Source organism: Falco cherrug, chromosome 20 (genome assembly GCF_023634085.1).
Source record: "Falco cherrug isolate bFalChe1 chromosome 20, bFalChe1.pri, whole genome shotgun sequence".
In the NCBI taxonomy this organism is placed as follows: domain Eukaryota; kingdom Metazoa; phylum Chordata; class Aves; order Falconiformes; family Falconidae; genus Falco; species Falco cherrug.
The window spans coordinates 535507-560392 of NC_073716.1; the positions used below are offsets into that span (position 1 = coordinate 535507).

The following is a 24886-nucleotide window of genomic DNA, read 5'->3' on the forward strand; positions in this document are numbered from 1 at the left end:
CGTGTGTCCCCCACGAGGCTGGAGGGGTCTCTCCCCCGTGCCCCCACCAGGCTGGAGGGGTTCTCCCCCAGATGCCCCGGTTGGAAATGCCCCCGCAGCCCGGCAGTGCCCACCGGAGTCCCCTTGTGCCCCCCTCCCCGCCACAACGCCGGGGGGGCGCGGACTGAGAGCCCCGCATCCTTGGGCGGACAGCGCCACCTAGTGTCCTTTTGGAGTAACGACCCTCTGCTGGCTGGCACCCTTGGGTGTTCATATCCCTCGTGGGTGCGACCACCCCCCTCTTTGGGAGCTAATACCCTCCCCCCCCCCGGCAGGAAATGCCCCTCCCTGGGGGCTAATACCCCCCCGGGTGCAGACCCCTCCCCACCGGATGTCAACATGCTCCTTAGGCGTAGACACCCCTCACTGGGCGCCAGCACCCTCTGGGGTGAGACCCTGAAACACCGGACAGTCCGGTGGGCAAGGACAGTCCCATCGCACCCCAAAATGTCCCCAAGCCGGGAGGAGGCCTGGCCACCCAGCCGGGGCTCTTTGTCCCCATGCCGAGGACTGTGTCACCCACCAGAGAAAATCCGCCTGTCCCCAGGGAGGTGGTGGGTGTTCAGGGTGCTCCGAGCCGGGATCGTGGCGACCCCCACGGGGGACCCTGGGACAGGGACTGGAGACAAGGGACAGGGGATGTGGGACGAGGGACAGGGAATGGGGGACAAGGAACAAAGGACAGGGGACGGGATGGGGGACAGGAGATGGGGGACAGGGGACAAGGGACAGGGAACAAGGGACAGGGAACAAGGGACAGGGGACAGGATGGGGGACAGGGGATGGGGGACAAGGGACAGGGGACAGGGTGGGGGACAGGGGATGGGGAATGAGGGACAAGGGACAGGGCCCTGTGCCACAGCCATGTGCCAGCTGCCAGCGCGCTGCCCTCGGGACTGTCTCCTGTGCCATCACTCTTTCCAGTGACATGGTGCAGCGTGGGAGCTGTACCAGGGCACAGGGACATTGGGGAGGGGGACACAGGACATCCTGCAGCCCGCTCACCCGGGGCGGGATTTCCCTGCCACTGCCACCCACCCACGTGTTTCCTGGCACGGGTGGGAGCTTTGTGGTGGCTCCTGGTGACCTTTGCCCAGGTTGGGGACTGAGGCAGCCGGTGCCACCACCTCCGCAGGGGGGAAAGCATGGTGTCCCCACCCCTGTGTCCCCTGTCCCCGCGGGGGGCAGCTGCCCCCCAGTCCATCCTGGAGTCTCATCCCAAAGGGTCTGCAGCAGGGGTCCGGGGGAGTGTCACCCACAGAGGTCCCAGGAGGGGGGGTCCTGCTGGACGTGGCTCCCCACCCAGCTGGGTTGGGTGTTTTTTTGGGGGGGTCTGGCGGTTGCTGCCCCAGTCCACTGCAGGGCTGGGCGCTTGTGTGTCTCTGTGTGTCTGTGTGATACATGTGTGTCTCTGTGTCTGTGTGCATGTATGTGTACCTGTGTGTGTGGGTGTACGTGTCTGTGTGTGTACGTGTGTGTGTCTGTGCGTCTGTGTCTGTGTCCATATGTCCGTGTGTCTGTGCATGTGTGTACATGTGTGTCTGTGCCTCTGTGTGCGTCTCTGTGTGTACGTGTGTGTCTGTGTGTCTGTGAGTGGGCGTACGTGTCTGTGTCTGTGTGTGTCTGTGTCTCTGTGTGTCCATGTGTGTCTGTGCGCGACTGTCCCGCGTGGGTGACCACGACCTTGCGTGGCCGCGGCGGGTACCACCGCGCATGCTCCCAGCTCCTGCCGTGCACGCGCAGGTACGGCCCCGCCCCGCCCCCCCCCCCCCCGCGCGCAGGCGCGGGGCCGCCTCTCCCTCCCCGCAGGTGCCCGGTGGGAGCGGGGGGGTGCGCGGCCCCTTTAAGGGGAGTGCCCGGAAGGGCGCGCGCCCTGCCCGGCCCGGCCCCGCCCGCAGCGCACCGGCCCCGGTGGGGGCGCGGTCGGCGGCGGCTGCGGGAGCCGGTGCGGGCCATGGCGGGGCGGCCGGGGCTGCTGCCGCTGCTGGGCGCGTTACTGGGCGCCGCCGCCGCCTTCAACCTGGACCGCGTCTTCCCGGTGCTCAAGGAGGGCGCGACCCCCGGTGGCTTCTTCGGCTTCTCTGTAGCGCTGCACCGGCAGACCGAGCGGCGGGAGCGGTGCCTGTGAGTGCGGGGCGGGAGCGGGGCCGCGGGCGGGGGCTCCCCGGGGGGGGTCCCGGGGGTACGGCGAAGGGCCCGGAGGCACTGCCGGGGGCCGAGGGCGCGGGAGGGGGCCGTCCCGCGGGTCGGGGGCCGTCCCGGGGGTCGAGGCGCTGGGTGGGAGCGGGGGGTCCCGTGGGAGGAGGCGGCCCCCAGCCCCGAGCGTGGGGTGAGGGGGAGTCGCGTGCCACGAAGGGGCGCGTTGAGGGTTCCCCCCGCTCGTGGCTGTGCGTTGCAGCCCCCGTTTCTGGGGGGGGGGGGGGAGGGTCGCAGCCTGACCCCGCGTCGCCCCTCGCCCCGTTCTCGGGGTGCTGAGCACCCGCCGCAGGGTCCCCACGCAGGACCCCGGTGTGGTGCCGAGGCAGCAGTGCGGGCAGGGAGCCCGGCAGCCCCCCAGGGGGGAGCCCCCCCACCTGCGGGGGCCTGGCCCGGCCCCGCCGACCCTCACCGGGTGGCTGTGAAGCCCATCGCGTCCCCCCTTGGCCCCGATCTGCGCCGCCCTGGGGAACCTGCTGAACTGTGACTCTTGCTGCCCAGCAAAGCCCCCACAAAAGCCCTTTTCAGCCGGAGCATTCTCCGTGCGATCCCACTGCTGTCCCCGCCGTGTCCCCTGCTGTCCCCCCGCTCGGCCGGGCCCCCGGCAGCATCCCCAGCTCCCTCGTGGCCGGAGGTGCACGGTCGGTGTGGAGGTGCATGTACGGGCGAAGGCGCTGGGGCTGGGCTAGGTTGGGTTTTTCTTGCTTGGGGGCACAGGTTTTGCTGGCTCACCCTCCTAGGGAGCTCCTGGGGGGGGGGGGCCCTGCGGACACCCGGAGGGCTCCCTTTTTTCCACCGTGCCTCTGACAGAGGGATTGGTGGCAGCTGCCGGACAGAGGCATCTGCTGCTCCGCATTCCAGAGATGCATTTTGGCCGCTTGTCCTGCCATGGGACGTCTTGTTGTTGCGCTTGTCCAGGAGTCCTGGAGGGAGTGAAGCTGTTCCCTGTGGAGCAGCTGTGGGGGTGCGGGAGCCGGCCCAGCACCCTGGGGACCCCCTGTCCCCATGGGGACACACTGGCTCCCTTCCATGGCTGGGTTTCCCAGCTCCAGTGGCATCAGAGCAGCTGGTGGGCAGGCATCGAGGTCGGGGTCTTGGCTGGCACTGGGACAGATTGATTCATCCATCTCCCTGAGATGTTGGCAGTTGCTGTTGCTCAGTCTTGGGGGGGTTCGGGGGGTTTTAGCCCCACCTGGCAGGGGCCTGTGATCCCCCAGCATGGGCCACGTGGCCCATGCGTGTCTGAGCATGATGCTGGTGAGGTGTGGAGGCCTGGCGTTCTGTGGGGGGAAAGGCTTTGGAGCACGAAAGCCCCAGGGGATTCACACCCCCTGCCCGTGGGAGCCCTCCACTGCCCGTCCCCGTTGCGGGGGGACAGGACCCTTGTGAGCGCAGAGGGGCTGTGGGGTGCCAGGTGCCTCGCTGCTTCCCCACTGGGCCTTGTGGGTGGGCAGTAGAGCTGGGTGGTCTGTACAGGTGGGAGCATGGCAGAGGCCTGGAAGAGCCGCAGGGTCTGCTCCCTCCGTGGGGGTGTCTGTGGCCCCCAACCTAGGGCGTCGGAGCCGTTTGGAGTGGATGCGGTGAGATGGGGCTGGCGGGTGCAGGCATGCCCCTCGGCTCCCCCATCCCATGGTGGCCAGCCCTCGGCTTCCTCCCCGGAGCCCGGCTGCCAGCGGGGATGGGGGTGGGGGCCCTGAGATGGGCTGCAGCACCGTGGGGGTGCACCCGCTCCCCTCCTTCAGCCCCGGTGCTGCACGGAGCATTCCCTGCCCTTGGCTCACCGGGCAGGCCCACACAGGTGCAGCCGGGGTGGGGACAGGAAAGGGACGCTTCCTGATGGGGGGGGTGTGGGGTGTGGGGGAGGGGAGCTGTCAGGTGCTTCTGGGGGGGCTCCGGTGCCTGGCCTCTCTGTGATGTGGCTGCTGCACGTGTTGGGATGGCAGTGGGGCAAGGTTGGTCGGGTGCACAGCTGGCATTCCTGGCCTCCCGGTGGGGTGGGGAGAGCCACTTCCCAGCTGGGTGCTGGCAGGGGGCCAGGCTGGTGTGGCCCGAGCGATGCCAGAGTCCCCCCCACCCCGGTGGTGTTTTTCATGTCCTGGAGCTGTGCCCATGCAAAGGTTTGTTTGCTCGCTCCTCCCGGGGCCAGGTGAAGGCAAGGTGGAAGCAGTGGTGTTATCTGCCTTATCTGCCTCCCCGAGATTAAGAGACTGCTTCGGCTGCTGGTGCTGCACTGGCGTCTGGCTGCTCCCACAGGCTCGGGGCTGGCATGGCTCGTGGTTGTGCTGGCAGGACCCAGGAGACTCTGACCCATGTGCGTTTGGGGAAACTGAGGCACAGTGCATCTGTGCTGGCGAGGCTGGGGGCCCTGTGTGTGTAGGTGGGAGGCAGCACCCACATCTGCTGGGTGCCTCAGTTTCCCTCCTGTGTGTGTGGGGAAGCAGGGGTTCTGCCTGGTGCTTGGGGGTCTGTCTGATCCTGGCTGGCAGCGGGGCCAGCTGAATTCCCAGCTTTCCCTCCCCCTCGCCTGATTTTGTGCTGATTGCCAGAGCCGGCCTGGCTGAGCTCCTCCTGCCTTGGCCAGGGGCCGTGAAAACTGCTGGGGTCCTGTGGGGCTGCGGCTCCTTGGCAGGCAGAGGGGGGATGGATTCATCACAGCGGGGCCGGCATCTGTCCATCCATCCCTTGCTGCTTCAGGGGGCCATCTCCCCCTCTCCCACCTCCTTGCTGGTGTGGGCATCAGCAGATTTGCCCGCTCAGGGCTCCCTGGGGGTGATTGATCATCGCAGGGCCTCCCCTCCCATTGCAAGCTGGGGGTGCGTCAGGGTGGTGGTGGTTCGAGTCTGGAGCGGAGCCTGGCGGGGGTGGGCTGTGTCAGGGATGCCCCTTGGCTGCCTGCCTTTGGGAGTCTGGGGGGGCCCTGCAGCCCAGTTGTGGAGCTGATCTCTCAAAGCTGGAGCATCTTACAGCCCCAGTGTAGGGTGAGGTTTGAGGTGGGAGGTTTGGGGAGGGTCCCCGTGCCCCACTGCACCATCACTGCCTGTGGCCAGGGATGGGATGGTGGAGCAGGATAGGGTACTGCGCTGCAGCCCCTGCCCTCCTGCCTGCTCTCCCCCTCTTGGCGCTTGTCATCCCTCCAGTATGTCGGGAGATGGATGAGGCACGCACTGCACTCACTGCCCAGCTGCTCCCTGCTGGGGGGGCTTGGGGGGGAGCACAGCCCCCCATTGCAGAGCCCCTCGGGGCTCAGGCCAGCCCACCCTGCACAGTCTCTGCTCCCCTTGCTGTGGTGTTGGGGCTGGATGTCCTTTGCCGTCCCCATCAGACCTCTTCCAACCTGGGGTCAGCTGCATTTTTGGGGCCGGTCGGTGCCCTGGTGCCAAGATCATCCCGCAGCCACCCAGCCCAGCCAGCGCCGCTGGGACCCCCCCTGCCGCCGTCCCCCGGTTCTACCAGGGCAGATTAGGACGGGGCATGGCCTCTCGCATTCCTGCCTCCCTCCCTTCCCAGCCTCCCCCTCTTGCTGCTGTTTGACCATCGCTGGCTTTGCTGTCCCTGGGCTGAGCCTGTCTCCTCAGCCCCCCATCCGGCTGGAGCCAGTGCCACAAACTGGTCCTGTCCTCCCCAAGATGGGAGCCCCAGCACCCAGCTTCTGGTTTTCCTGTATCTTGAGGTATCTGGGCTCTGCATGGCACTTGGAGCGCACACAGGTGGGGAATGCCTGTGCATGTGTCTGGCCAAGTCCCCTGCCCCCGGCTCTGGTGGGGCTCAGAAGCTCCCAGCATCCTGTGACCTGCCCCCCAGGAGCAGAGCCCGTGGGTGGGCAGCCGTGCTGGGAAATCTTGGCTGGAAGCGGCAAGGCGTCGGAGCTGCTTGACTTGGGCCAGCTCCCACCCCCCAGGAGCCGTGGGGCATGGCTATGGGGAGAGCTGGGGGTCTGGCTGAGCCAGGACCACCTGGGGAGTCTGGGGGCAGGTCTGGGCTGTGGCAGCCCCCAGCAAGGGGCTATACCGTGTGTCTGTGCCCCCAGGAGCTGTGCCGATGGTGGGGCAGCACCCGAGGGCTGTGGGTCCTGCTGGGGCTTGGGGTGGGGGGGAAGGGCTTGCCCCCGGCTTCTTCCTCCATCCCTGAGTCACAGTGGCTGCACTGAGTCACTTCTCCCACCCCCCCACCCCCCCAGGTAAGTGGGGACAATGGTGCCCCTTGTGTGCGTGTGTCCCCGTCCCTCAAGTCTGGGGGAGGGGCAGGAATTGGGGGGGGCAGATTCCTTTGTGCCGAGCTGGAAAACGTCAGGAGGAATCACACCCCCACCCACCCCATGCCCACCCTTGCCTTCGCACCCGGTGGGTCCCACTTTCCCAGAGGGATGTGAATGCCACGGGCATCCCCAGCCCCGTGTTCCCCCCGCCATTGCACTCCTTTGCGGGGGCTCTTTCCTGCAGCTGAGCGACGCAGCCCCCCCACCTGCAGCATCTGGCTGACTCAGCCGGAGCGGTGCCGCTGGCGGTGCCCGTCCCCGGGGGGGGGGGGGGGGGGCGTGCCGGGGCGGGGGCTGCCTGGGGCCCCACATTCCTCCGGTGCCTGGGCTTTGAGTCAGCCGCCCCGACGTGCCCGGCTCCCGGCCTCCTGCCCGCCGCAGCCTCGCTGCTCCCTTCCCGGTGGCGCTGGGATGGGGACAGCTGGGCTTGCCCCTGTCCTGGCTGGGGGCCGTGCTGGGGGCCGGCCAGCTCGTTACCCCGTGCCCTGTGATAGGGTCTGGGGGCAGCGGCAGCTACCTGGGTGCCCTGTCCCCTCCGGCAGCCTGCCTCCATCCTGCCTGCGAGGAGGGACACGCTTCCTCTGCTGGCACAGGGTGGCCGTGCCTCCTCCACGCCATTGTCCTCGCAATCCCAAAGGACTTCCCGGCGGAAAGGCTGGCCTTTCCGGAGCCCACCGGGCAGGCCGGGTCCTCCTGCCAGCCCCCAGCCCCATGGCAGGGCTGTGGATCCTGTGCCCTGCTGCTACCTGGGGTCCCCAGCCTCATCCCTTGGGGTGTGGGGGGCTCAGGTGCATCGGGGGTCCCTTCAGCATCACCCTAAAGCCTCTTGGGGATGAGTGCATGTGGAGCTGGGCTGCGGGTGTTGCATTGCCAATCTCCAGGCTGGACACCCCTCCAGGGATGCCAATGTCCTCCCACCTGCATGGCACCGCCGTGACTCAGCTGGGATGTCTCTGTCCGGGTGGCCTGAGTCACCCCGGAAGGGTGCTGCCTCCCCTGAGACCCCCAGTGCTGCCCAGAGAGGGGGAGGCAAGCCTGGACCACACCCCATCTGGGAAGAGGGATACACGTGTGCCCCTTCTGGAGCTGGTCCCAGTTCACCCTCCCTACTCCTGGGAGGGTCCCCCCTTTGTCTTGCCGGGACACCCGGTTCTTGCGGCGGGAGAGGGTGAGCCTGTCTGCCGGACACGTCGCAGCTGTGCCGCAGAGGCAGCTCAAAGGTTGGCCGGGAAGGGCTGTGGCTGTTTACACAAGTGTGGGGGCCCTGGTGCTGGTTGTGCTGAGCAGCTTCCCCCCACTTTGCATCTCCATGCCGGCACGGTTTGCAGACGTCAGCCTGATGCCCTGTTCCTGCACCCCCACACTGTGCACTGGGATGGGGGGCTCAGCCGTGTGCCCAGGCTGGGATCAGGTCCTGTGAGGAGTGTGTCTGTCACTGTCCCCTGCCCCGTCCTGTGAGCTCTTTCAGCGTGCTAGGGGTGAGAGGCTGGTGGCTGCCAGCCCTGTGCATGCCCATCTGAGGGGACACACACCCCCTTCCTGCTCTGGAGATGGGGCTGGGGGTCCGCTGCCGCCCATTATTTGGGGGTGGCAAGGCATGATGTGCTCCAGGGAAGCAGTTCCCATTCCTTCAGAGTGCCTCCTGGCCACCATCTTGCCCCACCGTCCTCTTCCCGCAGGGCAGCTTGCCTGGCTTTGCCCCTCCCCCCAAAATGAGGCAGAGGGCATTGGGATGGGTGGACCTGCTGCCCCCCCCCCCAATACCCCCCATCCCCTCTCTGCCCCCCAGGCTGCTGGTGGGGGCCCCCCAAGATGTGGAGCCGACCAACAGCACGCGGACGGGCGCTGTCTATGCCTGCCCCCTCACTGCCTCCACCAGTGACTGCCAGCGGCTCGACATTGAGTTGAAGAGTACGTGAGTCCTCAAGGGCACCCCAAAATACCCACCGATGTGGGGGGGCTCTGGGGGTGGTGGGGGTCCCTGCTGTCACGCTGTCTTCCTCATCCAGGTGAGCCGGACAAGGCCATCATCGATGACATGTGGCTGGGAGTGACAGTGGCCAGCCAGCGGCAGCCAGCAGGGAGGGTGCTGGTGAGTGCACGTGCACCCCAGTTCTTGGCACGCGTGTGTGCCAGTGCTGAGCTGCTGCCTTGCGTGACTGCACAAGGGCACCAGGGAGCTGTTGGTGCTTTCATGTGGGTCTTGCACATGTCCCCAGTGTGGTGGCACGAGGCAGAGGCACTGCAGGAGGGCCCCTGGGGCAGGGAGCTGTGGGGTGACAGGGTGCTTGGACCCCGCTTCTGGTGCATGCTGGTGTGGGATGGACTGGAGCTCTCGGATGGTGGGACACCCTCATACCCTATAGACCGTTGTAGCCGGGATAATGCTGTGGCATATGGGCTGCATTAATGGCAGGGCAACTTCTGTCTATATGGCCTGACACTGGGATCAGGGCAGAGGCGGCACAAGGGGGGTGGGGTGGTGGTCCCTCATTTTTGGGGGGTGCCACAGGCACTGAGGTGATTGCCAGGGTGTCCTGGCAGGCCTGTGCTCACCGCTACACCAAGGTGCTGTGGTCGGGCAGCGAGGACCAGCGGCGCATGGTGGGGAAGTGCTACGTGCGGGGCAATGACCTGCGCCTCAACATCAGTGACGAGTGGCAGACCTACCACAACGAGATGTGCAACTCCAACACAGACACCGACGAGAGCGGCATGTGCCAGATGGGCACCAGTGCCGGCTTCACCGCCAACATCATCTATTTTGGGGCGCCTGGTGCCTATAACTGGCAAGGTGCGTGTACTTGGGGAGGAGTAGGGCTGGACAACCCCCTTCCCGGGGGGTGCCTGCTGCACGTGCCCCCTCTGGGCATCCCCTTGTGCATGCAGGGGCATCTGTGTTTGTGTGCACACTAGAGGATGTGTGTGCTTATGTGCCCACATGCACATGGGGAATGCACACACACGCTGGAGCGTGTGGATGTGTTTTTGTGCATGAGGATGTAGCTGAGTGTGCCCTGCAAGTATTGTGTGTGTGCATCTCGGTGTGTGACCTGGACAGGCTGGAGACTTGGGCAAAGGCACATGTCAGGTCCTGCCCCTGGGGAGGGACAGTCCCACGCACCGGTAAGGGCTGTGGCTGACCTGCTGGGAGGCAGCTCTGCAGGGAAGGCACTGGGAGTGCTGGTGGCCAGCAGGTTGCCCATGGGCCAGCAGGACCCTGCAGGGCATGAGGCGGAGTGTGGCCAGCAGGTTGAGGAAGGGGATCGTACCCCTCTGCTCTGTTCTGGTGAGGCCACGTCTGTAGTGCTGGGCTCCCCAGTTCCAGAGAGACTGGGAGCTACTGGAGAGGATCCAGCAGGGGCTGGAGCATCTTCCTTAGAGGAAGGGCTGAGAGAGCAGGGGCTGTTCAGCCTGGAGCAGGCGGAGGGGGGATCTTACGATGCCTACAGATATCTGGAGGGTGGGTGTCAGGAGGACGGGGCCAGGCTCTTCTCAGCGGTGCCCGGCGCCAGGACAAGGGGCCACGGGCACCAGCTGCAGCGCGGGAAGTTCCACCTGAACATGAGGGAGACCTTGTCTGCCCTGAGGGTGAGGGGGCGCTGGGACAGGCTGCCCAGAGCGGCTGCGGGGTCCCCGTCTCTGGGGACACCCAGACCCGCCGGGCGGCTCCGTGCAGCCTGCTGGGGGAGAGCCTGCTCTAGCAGGGGCTGGGCCGGGCGACCCCCGGAGCTCCCCTCCCAGCCCCACTGTGTGTGGTTGTGTGATCCTGCGTGTGCCCACATGCACTGCAAGCGTGCAAAGGCACTAGGTGCTGAGCCGGGTTAACCCCCCCCCGCATTGTTGCAGGTACCAACTACATGCTGCAGCGGGAGATGTGGGAACTGCATGAGTTCTCCTACCCCAACAAGAGGAACGGCAACACCTATATAGGTGGGGGACAGCAGCACAGGGAGCTTCCCCCTGGGGGGGGCTTGGTAGATTTGGGGCGAGGAGGAGGTTTGGGGAATGTGGATTTAGGAGGAATCTTGGGGGTGGGTGTTAAAGGGGGTTAGGGGGGCTTGGGGAACCCCCAGGAGTGGTGCCAACAGGTGATGCCAGGGTGTTTAGGGTGCTGGAGGAGGTCATGGGGTGGTGGGGGATGTGGGTGTGGGCACATCAGGGGGTTTCCGTGCTGGCCCCCATCTCACTGGTGGGGTTTGGTGGCAGGATACACCACGGAGGTGGGCAGGGCCGTGCTGCAGAAGGACGCAGTGACGGTGGTGACGGGTGCGCCCCGGTACAAGCACAGGGGTGCCGTGTACCTGCTGAGCCGCAGCCCCCAGCAGACGCTGCAGAGGAGCCTCCTGCTCCCCGGCCACCAGGTCGGCTCATACTTCGGCAGCGCCGTGGCCCTGGCAGACCTCAACAACGATGGGTGAGGGCGGGGGGCTGGGACCCCCCAGCTCCCGGGGTGGGCTCTCACCTGGGGCATCCTGCTGCTCAAGTGGGGTCCCTGTGGGTTGTAGCATGGGGGGACACAGCCCTGGGGGTGGGGAGGTTTTTTTGGGGGGCTCATATTTTATGGCTCTTGGGGAGGGGGGGGGGGGCGGGGTGAGGGGTGTCTCCACCACTTCTGGTGTGGCGGGGTGGGGCTATGTGGCAGCCCCCAGGCCAAACCACCCCTCGGCCCCGCAGGTGGCAGGACCTGGTGGTGGGAGCCCCCTACTACTTCCAGCGGAAACAGGAGGTGGGGGGTGCGGTGTATGTCTACATGAATGAGGTGGGGGACTTCCAGACCCACCCCAGCCTGGTCCTCACTGGCCCCAGCAACTCTGCTTTTGGCTTCGCTGTGGCCAGCATCGGCGACATCAACCAGGACGGCTTCCAGGGTGAGGGGCTGGGGAGCGCCATAGGGGAAGCCATGGGGGGGTGCAGCGGGGCTGCCTTTGGGTGGGGGTGTCCAGGTAAGAAAGGATCCCACTTGAGGGGCTGTGGGGAGGTTTGGGGTGAAAAGAAGATGGGGGACATGTTGGGGGGGTTGTTCAAGGAGGAGCAGGGCTGGGGGAGTTGAAGAGGGGTTGGGGGTGTTTGGGGGAGCTGTGGGGCTGACCCTGCTCTTCTCCCCACAGATATTGCTGTAGGGGCTCCTTTTGAGGGGCATGGCAAGGTCTACATCTACCACAGCAGTGCAGAAGGGCTGCTGGACAAACCCCGGCAGGTAACGGCCTCATGGGGAGCCCCTCACTGGGGTATCAGGGCTCCAGATCCCCTCCGAGCATCCTATGCTGCAGGGTGGTATGCAACAGGTAAATCCATGGGGCTGGTGAGCAGTGACTGACACCCCCCCCACCAACCCAACTCCAGGTGATCAGTGGGTCAGATCTGGACCCTGACCACATGTGGACCTTTGGGTACTCACTGAGTGGGGGGCTGGACGTGGACGGTAACTCCTACCCCGACCTCCTGGTAGGCAGCTTGGCAGAGAGAATTGTCCTTCTCAGGTGAGGGAGTGGGGGCGGTGGAGGTCTTGCAGCCCTCTGCCCCCCCCCCACCTCGCAGGGACGGCTCCTGCCCCTGCCCGCACCGCAGGGCAGCGCGGTGGGCATGGGGCAATGTGCCTGGCTCCAGGAGCTGGCACCAGGCAAGGAGGGGCTGTGCGCTGCCGGGGGGAGCTCAGCCGACCCCCATCTCTGCCTAGGTCTCGGCCTGTGATCAACATCCTGAACAAGACCTTCACGGTGAGCCCCAGCAAGGTGGACCCTGCCCGGTGCACACCTGACTCCTGGTGAGCCCCCCTGCTCTGCTGCCCCCGGTCCTGCTCGTGGCACTGCGGTGCCAGCGCCCCGCTCATGGCCCCTTCCCCCCCAGTATTACAGTGACCATCTGCTTCTCCTACAACCAGAGTGCTGGAGACCCCAACTACAAGGAGAAGATCAGTGAGTGCCCAGGGGTGCAGGTGTGGGTGCATGTGCATGTGGGGGTGTGCTGTGGGGTGCCCACCAGCACTCGTGCAAGGGTGCATGCACACATAGGTATGTGCATGTGTGCGTGCAGGGGGAGCACATGTTTAAGGGTGGACATGCACACGGGTCAGTGGGCGTGTGTGTGTGCACATGGGAGGGTGTTGGAGGCACGTGTGTGTGCAACACCCATGGCACTCTGCTCTCCCTGCAGCCCTGGAGTACATCCTGGAGGCTGACAAGGACCGACACCCCCCCAGAGTCAGGTTTTTGGGGACTCACTCTGCCACCTACCATGGCATCTTCCCCATGCCTGAGACCCGCTGTGAGTCCAAGGAGCTGCTGCTGCTGGTGAGCATGTGCGAGTGCACATGTGTGTATATGCATGCAGGAGTGCACATGTGTTTGTGTGCGCTGCAGGTTGCTTTACATGTGGTGCTGGAGCTGAGAGACGGGCTCCTGGGAGATAGAGAAGGGGGTTGGTGGGGTGTGGAGGAACAGCAGAGTCAGGAAAAGAGGTGGAAATCCATCCAACCATCCTGTGATGAGTTTGTTGGGTCTCTGAGCAGGGTGTGGGCAGGGGCTGGTACCCCAGATGTGCCAGGGGGCTGCCTGGCTGTGGCTGGAGCTAGAGGGGGGCTGGAGAGGGAGCTGGGGCTTCACTGATTTCTCCCACCCTGCAGGACAACATCCGAGACAAGCTGCACCCCATCGTGCTCTCCATGAACTACTCACTGGTGGAGAAGCCCAGGACCTTCCAGCTGGGTCCCCACTCCCTCGACGCCTTCCCCGTCCTCAACCAGGACCAGTCCCATGAGAACGAGACCAAGGTGCCAGGGGGATAATGGAGATGCTGGGCTGTGGGCCCCGCAGCGAGCCTGGCCTGAGGGGTGGGAGGAGGCTCACGGGGATGTCCCTGTCCCTCCAGATCGAGTTCCAGAAGGAGTGTGGCTCTGACAACAAGTGCTACAGCAACCTCCAGCTCCAGAGCAGCTTTGTCACCGACCAGAACCAGCCCCTGCACAGGTGACAGCGGGCCCCTCTGGGTCCCCATACACCTCTGTCCCCTGCTGTGCCATCTCCTCGGCCACAGGTCACCCCTCAGCCCCTCCTGGGCTGTGTTGGGTGGTGGTGGGGTCTTTCCATCCCACTGGGGTGGGCCACCTGTGTACTGAGTGAGGATGGTCTCTGCACAGGCTGAACGGTACCCAGGTGCTGCAGTACAGCCGGGACGTGCGCAAGCTCTACCTGAGCATCAACATCACCAATGTGCCCACCACCCCTTCCAACGGCGAGGATGCCCATGAGGCACTGCTCAACGTCACGGTGCCGGCCAGCCTGCTGCCCTCCTCTGTCCGCCCGGTAGGTGATGGTGTCCCCCTCCCTGGCTGCAGAAGGCACAAGGACGAGGGTGGGCTTTGCCAGGATGGTACTCACCCTCTCCCCCTCCCCAGAGTGGAGCCTGTACCTTTGCAGAGACGGTGCTGTGTGAACTGGGCAACCCTTTTAAGAGGAACCAGAGGGTGAGTGCTCCCCCCCAGCCCTTTTTGGAGGCTTGGCAGGAAGGTGGGGTCCAGCTGAGCTGCTCCACGGTCCCTCTGTGCTGCAGGCAGAGTTGATCATCACCTTCGAGGCCATTGGGATCATGTTGGACACACGGGAGATCTTGGTGTGGCTGGATCTGTCCACGTGAGTGACCCTGAGTGGGTGGAAATGGGCTGGGAAGAGGGTGCCTGGAGTGATGCCAGCCCCTTTTGCTTGGTGGAAACGCGGTGGTGGATTGGGATCGTATCTGGTGGCATTGCTGGTCTGGGAAGGACAGGAAAGCAGGCAGGGCTCCTGGGCGGGCAGGGCAGGGACCCTGCTGCTTCTGCTGGGAGGGTGGAGGCTGCCCCACACCATCTGGGGGGCTGTTAGCGGCTGGGAGACGCTGACCCCTGTGCCTTGGTAGGCAGAGCACCCAGGAGGATCTGCAGCCCGTGTTGGCCAAGCTGCTGGTGGACTATAGCATCCAGTCCTCGCTGACCATGTGAGTGCAGCGAGGCTGTGCCACCCTGTCCCTCTGCATCCCCTCCACCCGCCCCTCCTGAATTTGGCTGCATGGGGAGTGGGCACGGCCCCCTGTGTCCCAGGAATGGGGCAGACAGATGCCCCAGAGATGCTCCCTGCCCCTCTGCCCCACTGACCATGCCTGTCCCCCACCCCATCCTGTCCCCAGAGCCTCCTCCCATGCCCAGTCACACTTCAGTGGGATGGTGGTGGGCGAGTCGGCCATGCAGAGAGAGCAGGACGTGGGCAGCCCCCTCAGCTTCGACTTCCAGGTGAGCTGGGGGGTGGCTACTGCCGGGGGGGTCGGGAGCGCCGGTCTCAATCTCCTGCTCTGCTTTGCAGGTGACCACCAAGGGCGAGTCACTGGGCACCCTGGGCACCATCCTGCTGGGCTTCGAGTGGCCCTATGAGATCCCCAACGGCAAATGGCTCCTCTACCCCACGGAGATCCTCGTCAACAGCAATGAGACCTGCCAGCCCCCCGGGGGGGTCATTAACCCTCTCAACCTCACTGTGAGTGACCTTGTCCCTGCTGCTTTGCAGGGATGTGTCCCTGCCCCATTGCCACCCCATCAGCCCAGTGTGGGCAGAGCTGCCTGGGCTCTGATGGGGCTTGTCCCCCCCTGCAGCTGCTGGAGGACCAGGCATCGGCCCGACAGAGGCGGGAGCTGGAGCCCCCCGAGCCAGCAGAGCCCCCCATCACCCTGGCCACCGCCAAGAAGGCCAGGTCAGAGGTGGTGCTGGTGAGTGGGGGCTGTAGGAGGTGGAGGGGGGCCAGCAGCACGTGCCCTGTACTGGGACCACTGTGCACGCTGCTTCTTGGCCCCAGTGCAGTGCATTGTGGGCTCTAATTTCCCCCCCCCCAATGCCCCTCTTACCTCCCAGAGCTGCTCCAAGGGCACTGCTCGCTGCATCTGGTTTGAGTGCGCCCTCCTCCACACCCAGCACCCCACCACCTTCAGCATCCGTGCCCGCGTGTGGAACAGCACCTTCATCGAGGTCAGTGCGGGACCCCGTGGGGGGTGATGGGGTCAAGGCTGGGCTGCTCCCTTGGGGACAGTGCTGAAACAGGGCACCGAGCTCCCCAGGTCTCGCCTCAGAAGCTAACACCTGTCGCTTGCCCCCCATCATCTGTGTGTTCCTACCATGCCCCGCCCTGTCCCTGTGTTCCCCCACCACCCACATCCCTGCAGGAGTACAGTGATTTCGACCGGGTGAAGGTGGACGGCACCGCGACGCTCTTCCTTCGGACCCACATCCCCACCATCAACATGAGGAACCATACGGTGCGGGTGAGTGATGCCAGAGCCTCTTACTGGGACAGGCTGGGAGCCACTGGGAGCTCTTCCCCTGATGGGGCTCTTCTTGGCCCTTCCAGTTCTCTGTGGACGTGGACTCAGAGCTGATAGAGGAGCAGCCGGCCGAGATCGCGCTGTGGCTGGTGCTGGTGGCGGTGGCAGCTGGGCTGCTGCTGCTGGGGCTCATCATCCTCCTGCTCTGGAAGGTGAGGGGGTGCCCGGTTCCCCTCCCAGGGAGGGGTGCAGGAGCCGTGCTGAGAGCTGACAGGCTCGTGTCACTGGTAGCTGCCATCCTCCCCACCTGGCAAGGATGCTCAGAGTGGTGGGTGGAAGGTGCCCCCCCAGGTTGGAGGTGCTCACCTGCAGAGTGATGAGAAAGAGGAGCAGAGAGCATCCTGACTTGTCAGCTGGTGCAAAACGTTTTGGGAGTTGCAAATAATAAAACCCAGCCAAAGCAGGGTTCAACGATGGCACCTCCTCACCCCCAATGCCTCCCACCTCCCCCTGTGCTGTAGGGATTGGGTGGGGTCTAGCCTTCTGGGGACCCCCAGCCCCCTGGGGGACCCCCTGACAGGAGGTTAGGTAGATCTGCCAGGCCACCCACCCTGTAGCATCCCCAGGAGTGAGCACCGGGGTGAGGGTGCAATAGGGCAGCTTTCCGCCCTGCTCCCCCCCACCCCACAGGACCACACCCCCTGGTCCCTATCCTGTCCCCCCATGACCGCTGTCACCTCCTTCCTCACAGTGCGGTTTCTTCCGGCGGGCCAACACGCGGGCCATGTATGAAGCCAAGGGGCAGAAGGCAGAGATGAGGATCCAGCCATCAGAAACCGAGCGGCTGACAGATGACTACTAAGGGGGGGGGCAGCCCCACTGCCCCCCCCCCCCAGGCGCCCACGCCACCCGCTTGGTAATGCCCCGTGGGGGCCAGCTGCAGCGGCATCCTCCTCCTCTTCAGCCTTCTCTCCTCTTCCTCACTGCCTCATCTCTCCTATAGGGTCCCTATAGGTGACGGGGGGCTCTGTGGGGTCTCTCCCGGTGGCTCCAGGACTGCTGCTCCCTTTGCCTCTGCTCTCCACCAGCTCTGGGGTCTCTCCCTCACCCGCCAGTGTCGCGCCCCAGCCTCACACTGACCCTCTCCCTCCTCCCCCCAGTGCGACTTCTTCCAGCGGACCCGCTACTACCGGATCATGCCCAAGTACCACGCGGTGAGGATCCGGCAGGAGCAGCGCTACCAGCCCGGCGGCCTCCTGCCCCGCCGATGCAAGAAACACTGGGTGACCAAGTGGCAGGAGCCAGAGAAGTACTACTGAGACCCCCGCCCACCCCCTGGCCCATGTGAGGGGAGCACGAGGGCCCGTGTTTGATTTTGCACAAGTGCATTCCCCCCCTCCCCAGCCCCTCCACCTGCCTCCCCCTGGGATGCGGCCACATCCCAGTGCTGGCTTCCGCAGCTCCCATCTGCCTCCCTGGGCTAGCGGCACGCAGCCCCACTCTTGCACGCTCGTGTCTTGCACGCTCGTGGGGGTGAGCCCCAAAGATGCCCCCCCCCCCCCCCAGTTCCCTGATAGGACCGCTGCTGGTCTCACCGAGTGCCTTCCCCCCCCCCCCCCCACCCTGTGCAGACACTCCTCACAGTGTCCCACATGTGTCCTTACATGCTGGGACATGTCCTTGCACCACGCTGGGACATGCTTGCTCCCCACCCCCCTGCATCCCCATTCACTGGGTGTGGGACCCCCCCCCTCTGCTTGCCCCCAGGCTCCGTGTTGTCGTGGGGATGGGGGTGGTGAGATTGCATTCCTTCCTCCCCTGCCGAGCCCTCCCCAGCACAGCGCAGGGGCCTGGTCCTGCACGTCCAGCGCCCTCCAGTCTGTACTGGACACAGCTTTGACTTGGGGGGGTGCATGTATGAGGCCGGGTGTGGGTCCCCCGCAGCCTTATCTCCCGTGGGCGCTGCCCCAGGGGTTACGTTATGCCGTGTCTCCTGTCGGCATTTGGGTGTTGAGCCCCGGAGCACGGTCGGTACTGGGGTGGGGGGGGCCCAGGACCCCCGGACCCCGCTTACCTACCCGCCCCCCCCCCCCCCCCGTTGCCCCCATTGCGGGGCCCAATAAAGCCTCGCTCCGGGATTTGTAACCCCTTGTCTCCGTGTCACGGCTGACAGGGGGGTAGGGGTGGGGAAGAGGGTTGTGTTTTAGCGGGGGGTGCCCTGGGCAGGAAGGGGAGGGGGGGGCAGTGCTCCGGGTGAGGGGGATGGAGGGGGGGGGGGGGGATGGGTCAAGGAGAGGGGGCTTACGGTGGGGTGATAGGGGGCCGGGCTGGGCTCAGCAGACCTCGCAGCTCCCCCGGGCAGCGAGGAGTCAAGCGGGGGGGGGGGGTAGCTCCGGGCCAGGCGGGGTTACAGCTGGGGGCGTGGCCGAGCGGGGGGCGGAGCTAGCGGGCGGTGATTGGCAGCGGGGCGGGTTGTTTGCGCGCGGCGCGCCGGGGCCGGGGCCGGGCCGGGGTCGCCATGCGGCTGCTGCGGTGGCTGGGGAAGCGCGCGGCGCTGGCCGGCGTGCCCACCTACATCGAGCACTTCAGCAAGTTCTCGCCATCGCCGCTCTCCATGAAGCAGTTCCTGGACTTCGGTAAATACCCACACCCCCCCCCGCCGGTGGGTGTCTCCGGGAGGGAGACACCCCCTGACGTCCACCTGGCCCGAGTAAATACCCCCGCCCCGCGGGGCACGGCCGGGCTGGGGGCGGTGCTCCGGGAGGGGCCGGTGCTCCGGGAGGGGCCGCCGGGCACCCCCGCAGGGAGAGAAATACTCGGAGGGGGAGGGGGGGCTGCGGGCGCTGCCCCTGGGGAGGGACCCGCCCCGGTGGGTGTCTGGGCCTGGGTGGCTGTAACCCCCCCCCCCTCCCCCCCAGGTACCCGGTGATCGTGTTTCGGGGGCGATGTTACCCCCCAGATGCCCCCCAGCCCGGGTAAATATTTCTCCTCGCCGCCCCTGCCCTGGCCAGGGAACATCCGCTACCGGGTAAATAACGGGCTGGGAACTGGTCTCCTGGTGGGCACCTGCCGGAGCAGGAGGTCCCCCGTAACGACCCCCGGGGTGCTACCCCCGGCGGGCAAGTAACAACCTGGGAAGCCACCCCCCTGGGGGATGGCTGGGTGGGTGTCCCCCCCCCCTTGCCGTGCCCCTCCAGGTGAGTCCCCGGTAAATACCCCCATATGGGGTGACTCCTGACCCCACCAGCTAAATAACCCTGTGTGTGGGACCCCTGGCCAGGTGTTCCTTGCACACCCCCAGTCATCCCCCTCCCGCCTTGGTAAATACCTGCTTGGCCCCCCAGCACCTCCAGGGTGGGTGACACAGGCCCCCCACTAAGCAAAGGCCTCGAGGAAATACCCCAGGGAGGTGGAGCTGCCCCCGCCCACCGCTGTCACCGGTCCTGGGCTCCTCCTGCCCCCCCTTCCCCGGGAGTTTCAATGTCAGCACTATGTCTACCTGCGTCCCCCTCTGTGCTTGTCCCAGCCAAGGCTGGCGGCTGCACCCGGGGGTCCTTGGCCCCTGCCCGGTCCCCCCCAGCTTCTGCCCCATCCCACCAGCGCTGGGATCCCTCCTCAAGTCCTCCTCATGTACAGCTCCGCCAGTGTCCCTTGTCCCTGGGGTTGTGCCCCTCTAGGGCCTTGGGGACGGTTTTGCTCCCCCCCGCCCCCCCGCAGCCTCGCTGGGCGCCAGCCCCTGGTTGGGGACACCCATATCTTTGGGACACTTCGGCGTGTCCCCGTGGCAGAGGCTCTCAGCAGCCTGGTGCCACCAGGCTGGTTTGGGTGTCCCCAGCACTGATGGTGGCCCGAGTACTTCTCTGCTCAGAATCACCCGCAGGGGGGCTTTCCAGCCCCAGTCTGAGCTGTACTGGGCTGTACTGGCCACCTAGGTCACCCTCCCCAGCAGGCCGCGCTGTGCCCCTTGGGGTCCTCCTCCAGCCAGGGGCAGGGACCTGCTTCTGCCTCCTCTGCTCCTGCCCTGCCAGCCGTCCCCTCCCCAAGAGAAGCAGCAGTGCAGCCAGCCCTGGGGCTGGGGGTGTTGAGCTGGGGCTCAGCCCGTGTGTGTCCCCCCCAGGCTCCAGCAATGCCTGTGAGAAGACCTCCTTTGCCTTCCTGCGGCAGGAGCTGCCCGTCCGCCTCTCCAACATCATGAAGGAGATCAACCTGCTGCCAGACCGCGTCCTGCGCACTCCCTCCGTCCAGCTGGTGCAGAGCTGGTGAGATGGGGGGGCCTGGGGGGGCCACTGCTGCCTCCGGGACCACCCAGCCCCACACCATGTCGGGTGTGGAGGTGCCGCCACCACCATCTGTATAGGTCCTGCTGCCACCACGGGTCCTGCTGCTGGGGGTCCCCCCCACTGGTACTTGCGTGGATTCCGCTGCCACCACAGGTCCCACTGTTGTTGCTCACGGGGGTGCCACTGCTGGCGCTTGTGCAAGTCCTGCTGCCAGGGGTCCCACTGCCCCAGGTCCCACCATTGTCACCCAGAGGGGTCCCACCGCTGTCACCTGCCTGAGTGCCACCGTGGGTCCCACCGCTGTCACCTGTATGGCTCCCATTACTATCACAACTGCCACTGCTGTCATGGCAGGGGATCCCACTGCCACCACAGGTCCCACCACCACTGCACGTCCCGCTGCTGCCACCGACTGTCCTCCCCAGCTGGTCTGGAAGAGGGACAGGGACAGGTGGCTGGCAGCTGGTGCCATGCCATGCCCTTGGGTGACAAAGGCTGCAGGCCCTTTGGTGACACCCCCATACCAGTGGGGTATGGGGGGACCCAGCCATTGCAGTCACTGGTGCCGCCTTATGTCCTGCCCCAGCCTGAAAGGGCTGAGCCAGCTCCAATGGCTGGGGGGGTCCATGTCCTTGGGGGTGGGTGGTGTCTGGGTGTCCCATTAAGTACCGTGTCCCCCTGCCAGCTCTGGCATCGTGAACCTTCTCCTAGTGCCACCACGTGACGAGTTGTTTGTGCAGTGTCCTCAGTCCCTGCCAGCACTGCCTGGCAGCAGAATGCAGCCGTGCCATGCTCCTGCAGGCCTCCTGCAGGGACTCCGGCTTGCAGGGACCCTCATGCCTCTCACCCCATCGGAGGGCCTGCATCTCCAAGTGTCCCCAGAGGCCACCATGGGGGCAGGATAAGCTTGGACCCCCTGCCAAGCATGGGGTGGTTTCATGGGGCAGCAGCTTTTGGGGGGTGGTCCTGGTTGAGGGGGTGCTGAGCCCCTCTCCCTGCATGGAGCAGCACCCCAGGGCACCCTGTGCCCCCCTGCTGTGGGGTGCCTGGGGTGTTCTTTGGCTTTAGGGGCACTGGGTGGGGAGTAACCAGCTCCTTCCCCAGGTACGTCCAGAGCCTGCTGGACATCATGGCGTTCCTCGACAGGGACCCTGAGGACCAGGCCACCCTGGGACAGTAAGTTGGCAGGTGACAGCGTGTCTTTGACCCCTCTTGTCTCCGGTCCTGGGGTGTCCCCTCCTCCCAGACCCACAGCAGCGAGAGCTGGCGTCACCGAGGGGCCTTGGCACCCTGCACCCTATCTATACGGTCCCCAAACTGCCCCCACTATACCAAGCCCTGAGCAAGGTATCAGCAGACTGCTCTGGGTTTCCCCAGTGCCACCAGCTCCTGGGGAGAGCTGGACTGGATCGAGGCTCTGCCCGGACCAGGTGTCCCCCAGCTCCATCCCATTCCCCTTACCAGGTTCACAGATGCCCTGGTCACCATCCGCAACCGGCACAACGACGTGGTGCCCACCATGGCTCAGGGGGTCATCGAGTACAAGGAGGCCTATGGAGATGACCCCGTCTCCAACCAGAACATCCAGTACTTCCTCGACCGCTTCTACCTGAGCCGCATCTCCATCCGCATGCTCATCAACCAGCACAGTGAGCGGCCCAGGGGTCCCCGACTGCTCTGGGGGTCCCCCGGGGATCCCTCACTGCCCCAGGCATCCCCCTCCTCCAAGTGTCCCAACCTGAGCACCCCTGTTAGTCCCGGGCATACCCCCCAGCCCCAGGGATCCTGCCCCTGCCCTGAGTGTCCCCCAGCCCCCAACCCCGTGGCTTGTCCCAGCCCTGTGCTCCCCCCGCCCCAAGACATACTAGCCCTGTGTATCCCCCCCAGCCTTAGGCTTTCCCTCTGCCCTGCCTCTCCCAGGCACCTCCCTACCCTGAGATGTTCCCCGTTCTGCTCTACACGTGTCCCTGTCCCCCATGTCCCCACCCATCCCCATATGTCCCCTTCACTCCTCAGGGGTGGCTGGGCACATCCTGGGCTGTGGGGTGGCCCCAGGTGTCTCTGGAGCTGAGACAGGGTCCCCACTGCCTGCTGTTCTCCTTGTCCCCTCTCCAGCTCTGCTCTTCGATGGCAGCACCAACCCTGCGCACCCCAAGCACATTGGGAGCATTGACCCCCATTGCAGCGTGGCCAACGTGGTGAGAGGTCTGTGGGGACCAGGGGGCTCCCACTCCCACGGGGGGCATGAACTGGGGGAGTTGAGGGTCCCCCTGATCTTCCCCTTGCCCTGGGATCCACCTGTTTGGAAGCCATTTGTGTCACAAGTTTGGGTGGACCTCAGCCAAGGTGTCAACAGTCCCCTGTGCTTTGGGGTTACCCCAGAAGACCCCAAAAACTTCCTGGTTCTGTAGGGATGGAAAATATTTGGGAGGGAGAGGGCCCCAAACACTTCTCCTGCCTTCATGCTGGGTGTGCTGACCTCTCTGCCTCCCCCTCCCAGATGCCTACAACATGGCTAAGCTCCTGTGTGACAAGTACTACATGTCCTCGCCTGACCTGGAGATCGAGGAGGTGAATGGTGAGGCCGGGCTGGGGGATGTCCCTGCTGCAGGGGATTCTCGGGTGGCTCATTTGGGGCTGGGGAGGACAACGATGCTGACAGCTGCTCTCCTCCCTGCAGCGAGCAATGCCCAGCAGCCCATCAACATCGTCTACGTCCCCTCGCATCTCTACCACATGCTCTTTGAGCTCTTCAAGGTAACCCCAGCCCCATCAAGGGGGGTAGGAGGGAGGTTGTGGGGCGTCCCCTGAACCACAGCTGACCCTGTGCCCGCAGAATGCCATGCGAGCCACCGTGGAGAGCCATGAGAACAGCCCTCGGCTGCCGGCCATCAAGGTGATGGTGGCCCTGGGCCAGGAGGACCTCTCCATCAAGGTGCATAAGGGGCCACCGGCTCCATCCCAGAGGGTCCCGAGCCCGGTCCGGGGAACACTTAGTTGTGGGGGGAGCCAGGAGTGGGGTTGTGACCCCCCCAGCATGTCTTGCAGATGAGTGACCGGGGCATGGGTGTCCCCCTGCGGAAGATCGAGCGCCTCTTCAGCTACATGTACTCCACCGCTCCCACCCCACAGCTGGGCACTGGGGGGGCCCCCCTGGTAGGTGCCATGGGGGCCCTGCATGGCCCTGGGGGACAGGGAATGGGGTGCAGGTCTGTGGCTAGGGGTGGTGTGGGGATGTCTGCGCTGTGGGGACATTAGGAGTGCTGGAGGGTGGCACAGTAGCCATCAGGGTGGCTTGGGGTGCCTGCGGTGTCATGGGGGTGTTTGGGCTTGGCTTGGGGACATTTTGGGGTGCCTGGGGGTGGCATGGGGATGTTTTGAAGTGGCATGGGGACACTTTGGTGTGCTTGGGTGTGACCTGGGGACACTTTGGGGTGGCAGGGGGACATTTGGGTGTGTGCATGGGGTGGTTTGAAAGTGGCGTGGTGACCACTGAGGGTGCCTGGAGGTGGCACATGGACACTCATGGGTGCACTGGTGCTGCTTGGGGTGACATAGGGAGGCTTGGGGTCCCCTGGGGGTACTGACCCCAGCACCAGGGACCCCCGTACACCACCTCCTCCTCCCTGCCAGGCCGGATTTGGCTATGGCTTGCCCATCTCTCGCCTCTACGCCAAGTACTTCCAGGGGGACCTGCAGCTCTTCTCCATGGAGGGCTTCGGCACCGACGCTGTCATCTACCTAAAGGTGGGTCTTTCCCCCGGCACCCGGGGTCTGCAGCCTCTGCCCAGGGGGACAGGGCCCTCCCCAGCCCCCTGTGTCTCCCGCAGGCCCTGTCCACGGACTCGGTGGAGCGATTGCCGGTTTACAACAAGTCAGCGTGGCGGCACTACCAGGCCAGCCAGGAGGCAGGGGACTGGTGCATCCCCAGCACCGAGCCCAAGAACACCTCCACTTACCGTGTCCCCTAGGGTCCCCCCTGGGGGCTCGCTGCCCGCTCAGGCTGTAGATAGCCCTCACCCCAGGCGTTCCCCATCACCCAGGGGTGGTGTTTTAGCATCCTGGTTCTGCCTCCCGCCTCCACCGCGGTTGTTAGGACTTGTTGGGAAGCATGTGAAACGTGGGGTGGGGTTCCAGTGGGATGGGGGGTCCCAGCACCCCCCTGCCTTGGTGGCACTTAGGTATGTAGCTGGGGGTGGCATTGAAGCAGCATGGAGAGGGTAGAGCCCCTGTTGCCCCCCCCCCCCCCCCCCCGCCACCTTGGCACCGACCCCAGGAGGTGCACACTAGGGGTACCGCAGGAACAGCGAGGGACTGGTCCTTCCCCAGTATGACCAGCAGCACTTCTCTGCCCCTCCAGCCCTGACAGGGTTGGGGGACCAGGCTTGAGCCCCTCCTCCCCAGCTCCCTGTGCCGTCCCTGGTATTGCACTACTGAGCTGTTCTCATCTGTGTGCGCCGCCACTCCACACCCCTGTGCTCTCCTTGGGGTGGGTTCCCCACACACGCTCTGACCTGCTCGGGAGCTTCCCCCTGCCCCCCCCAGATACCCTTCCCCCCGCCCCCGCTGTCAGTAAATTGGATGTTGACTGAGCTCCTGGTGTGGTGTTTTGAGGTCCCAGGAACCACCCCTCCTTTGCACACACCCCCCGCAACTGGGTCACTGCCCCCCCGCATGCCTCAGTTTACCCACCCTGGGGCCACCCAGGCTGGTGAGGAGGCTGCTGTGTTGCACCCCCCTGGCCACAGTCACAGGGTGGCACTTGGGGACACTGGTCCTGGGGAGGAGCCGTGCTCTGTCCCCCCCAGCCTGGCACTGAGATCCCCCCACCCC

The 24886-nt window shown here is 65.5% G+C and overlaps 4 protein-coding genes across 7 annotated transcripts; all 4 read left to right on the forward strand.

Moving 5' to 3' along the window:
* The first annotated feature begins 1833 nt into the window (after positions 1–1833).
* Positions 1834–17861, forward strand: ITGA3 (integrin subunit alpha 3). Of its 2 annotated transcripts, XR_008730017.1 has the most exons (26): positions 1835–2163; positions 8280–8401; positions 8500–8582; positions 9035–9284; positions 10340–10423; positions 10700–10907; positions 11168–11361; positions 11602–11690; positions 11837–11973; positions 12171–12257; positions 12341–12408; positions 12647–12783; positions 13116–13262; positions 13361–13458; positions 13629–13794; positions 13887–13955; positions 14042–14121; positions 14384–14461; positions 14651–14753; positions 14824–14994; positions 15111–15224; positions 15367–15480; positions 15675–15773; positions 15860–15985; positions 16525–16689; positions 16934–17071. XR_008730017.1 is itself a non-coding variant. In XM_055697704.1 (25 exons), the coding sequence occupies exons 1-25, from the start codon at positions 1994–1996 to the stop codon at positions 17090–17092; spliced, it is 3153 nt and encodes a 1050-aa protein (XP_055553679.1). In that variant the 5' UTR covers positions 1834–1993; the 3' UTR covers positions 17093–17861. The 2 variants fall into 2 exon arrangements, 1 of the variants encoding a protein (XP_055553679.1); XM_055697704.1 differs by lacking the exon at positions 16525–16689 and having other exon boundaries at positions 1834–2163; positions 16934–17861.
* On the forward strand, positions 4713–6549 carry LOC129734404 (uncharacterized). The gene has a single exon (XM_055697706.1). It carries the CDS (start codon positions 5388–5390, stop codon positions 6414–6416), a length of 1029 nt encoding a protein of 342 aa, XP_055553681.1. The 5' UTR covers positions 4713–5387; the 3' UTR covers positions 6417–6549.
* Positions 6814–8270, forward strand: LOC129734403 (uncharacterized). The gene has a single exon (XM_055697705.1). It carries the CDS (start codon positions 6902–6904, stop codon positions 7946–7948), a length of 1047 nt encoding a protein of 348 aa, XP_055553680.1. The 5' UTR covers positions 6814–6901; the 3' UTR covers positions 7949–8270.
* Positions 17862–18221: 360 nt separating the features above from the next.
* On the forward strand, positions 18222–24636 carry PDK2 (pyruvate dehydrogenase kinase 2). 3 transcript variants are annotated; one of them, XM_055697717.1, is made up of 12 exons: positions 18294–18409; positions 18692–18748; positions 19891–20032; positions 21158–21229; positions 21518–21702; positions 22169–22258; positions 22554–22631; positions 22734–22810; positions 22890–22988; positions 23102–23209; positions 23687–23800; positions 23884–24636. In XM_055697717.1, exons 2-12 carry the CDS (start codon positions 18733–18735, stop codon positions 24022–24024), a joined length of 1122 nt encoding a protein of 373 aa, XP_055553692.1. In that variant the 5' UTR covers positions 18294–18409; positions 18692–18732; the 3' UTR covers positions 24025–24636. The 3 variants fall into 3 exon arrangements, with proteins under 3 accessions (XP_055553691.1, XP_055553692.1, XP_005439516.1); XM_055697716.1 differs by lacking the exon at positions 18692–18748 and having other exon boundaries at positions 18222–18409; XM_005439459.4 differs by lacking the exon at positions 18294–18409 and having other exon boundaries at positions 18692–18801.
* Positions 24637–24886: the final 250 nt, after the last annotated feature.

What these genes read in the sequence shown, in the direction of transcription:
- ITGA3 (XM_055697704.1), top strand. Translation starts at nt 1,994, where the DNA reads ATGGCGGGGCGGCCGGGGCTGCTGCCGCTGCTGGGCGCGTTACTGGGC. An exon ending in ATCCAGTCCTCGCTGACCAT is followed by an intron (nt 14,462 to 14,650) that starts GTGAGTGCAGCG and finishes TCCTGTCCCCAG; the next exon opens with AGCCTCCTCCCATGCCCAGT. An exon ending in TCATCCTCCTGCTCTGGAAG is followed by an intron (nt 15,986 to 16,933) that starts GTGAGGGGGTGC and finishes TCCTCCCCCCAG; the next exon opens with TGCGACTTCTTCCAGCGGAC.
- LOC129734404 (XM_055697706.1), top strand. Translation starts at nt 5,388, where the DNA reads ATGAGGCACGCACTGCACTCACTGCCCAGCTGCTCCCTGCTGGGGGGG.
- LOC129734403 (XM_055697705.1), top strand. Translation starts at nt 6,902, where the DNA reads ATGGGGACAGCTGGGCTTGCCCCTGTCCTGGCTGGGGGCCGTGCTGGG.
- PDK2 (XM_055697716.1), top strand. Translation starts at nt 18,292, where the DNA reads ATGCGGCTGCTGCGGTGGCTGGGGAAGCGCGCGGCGCTGGCCGGCGTG. An exon ending in CATGCTCATCAACCAGCACA is followed by an intron (nt 21,703 to 22,168) that starts GTGAGCGGCCCA and finishes TCCCCTCTCCAG; the next exon opens with CTCTGCTCTTCGATGGCAGC. An exon ending in GCACTGGGGGGGCCCCCCTG is followed by an intron (nt 23,210 to 23,686) that starts GTAGGTGCCATG and finishes CCTCCCTGCCAG; the next exon opens with GCCGGATTTGGCTATGGCTT.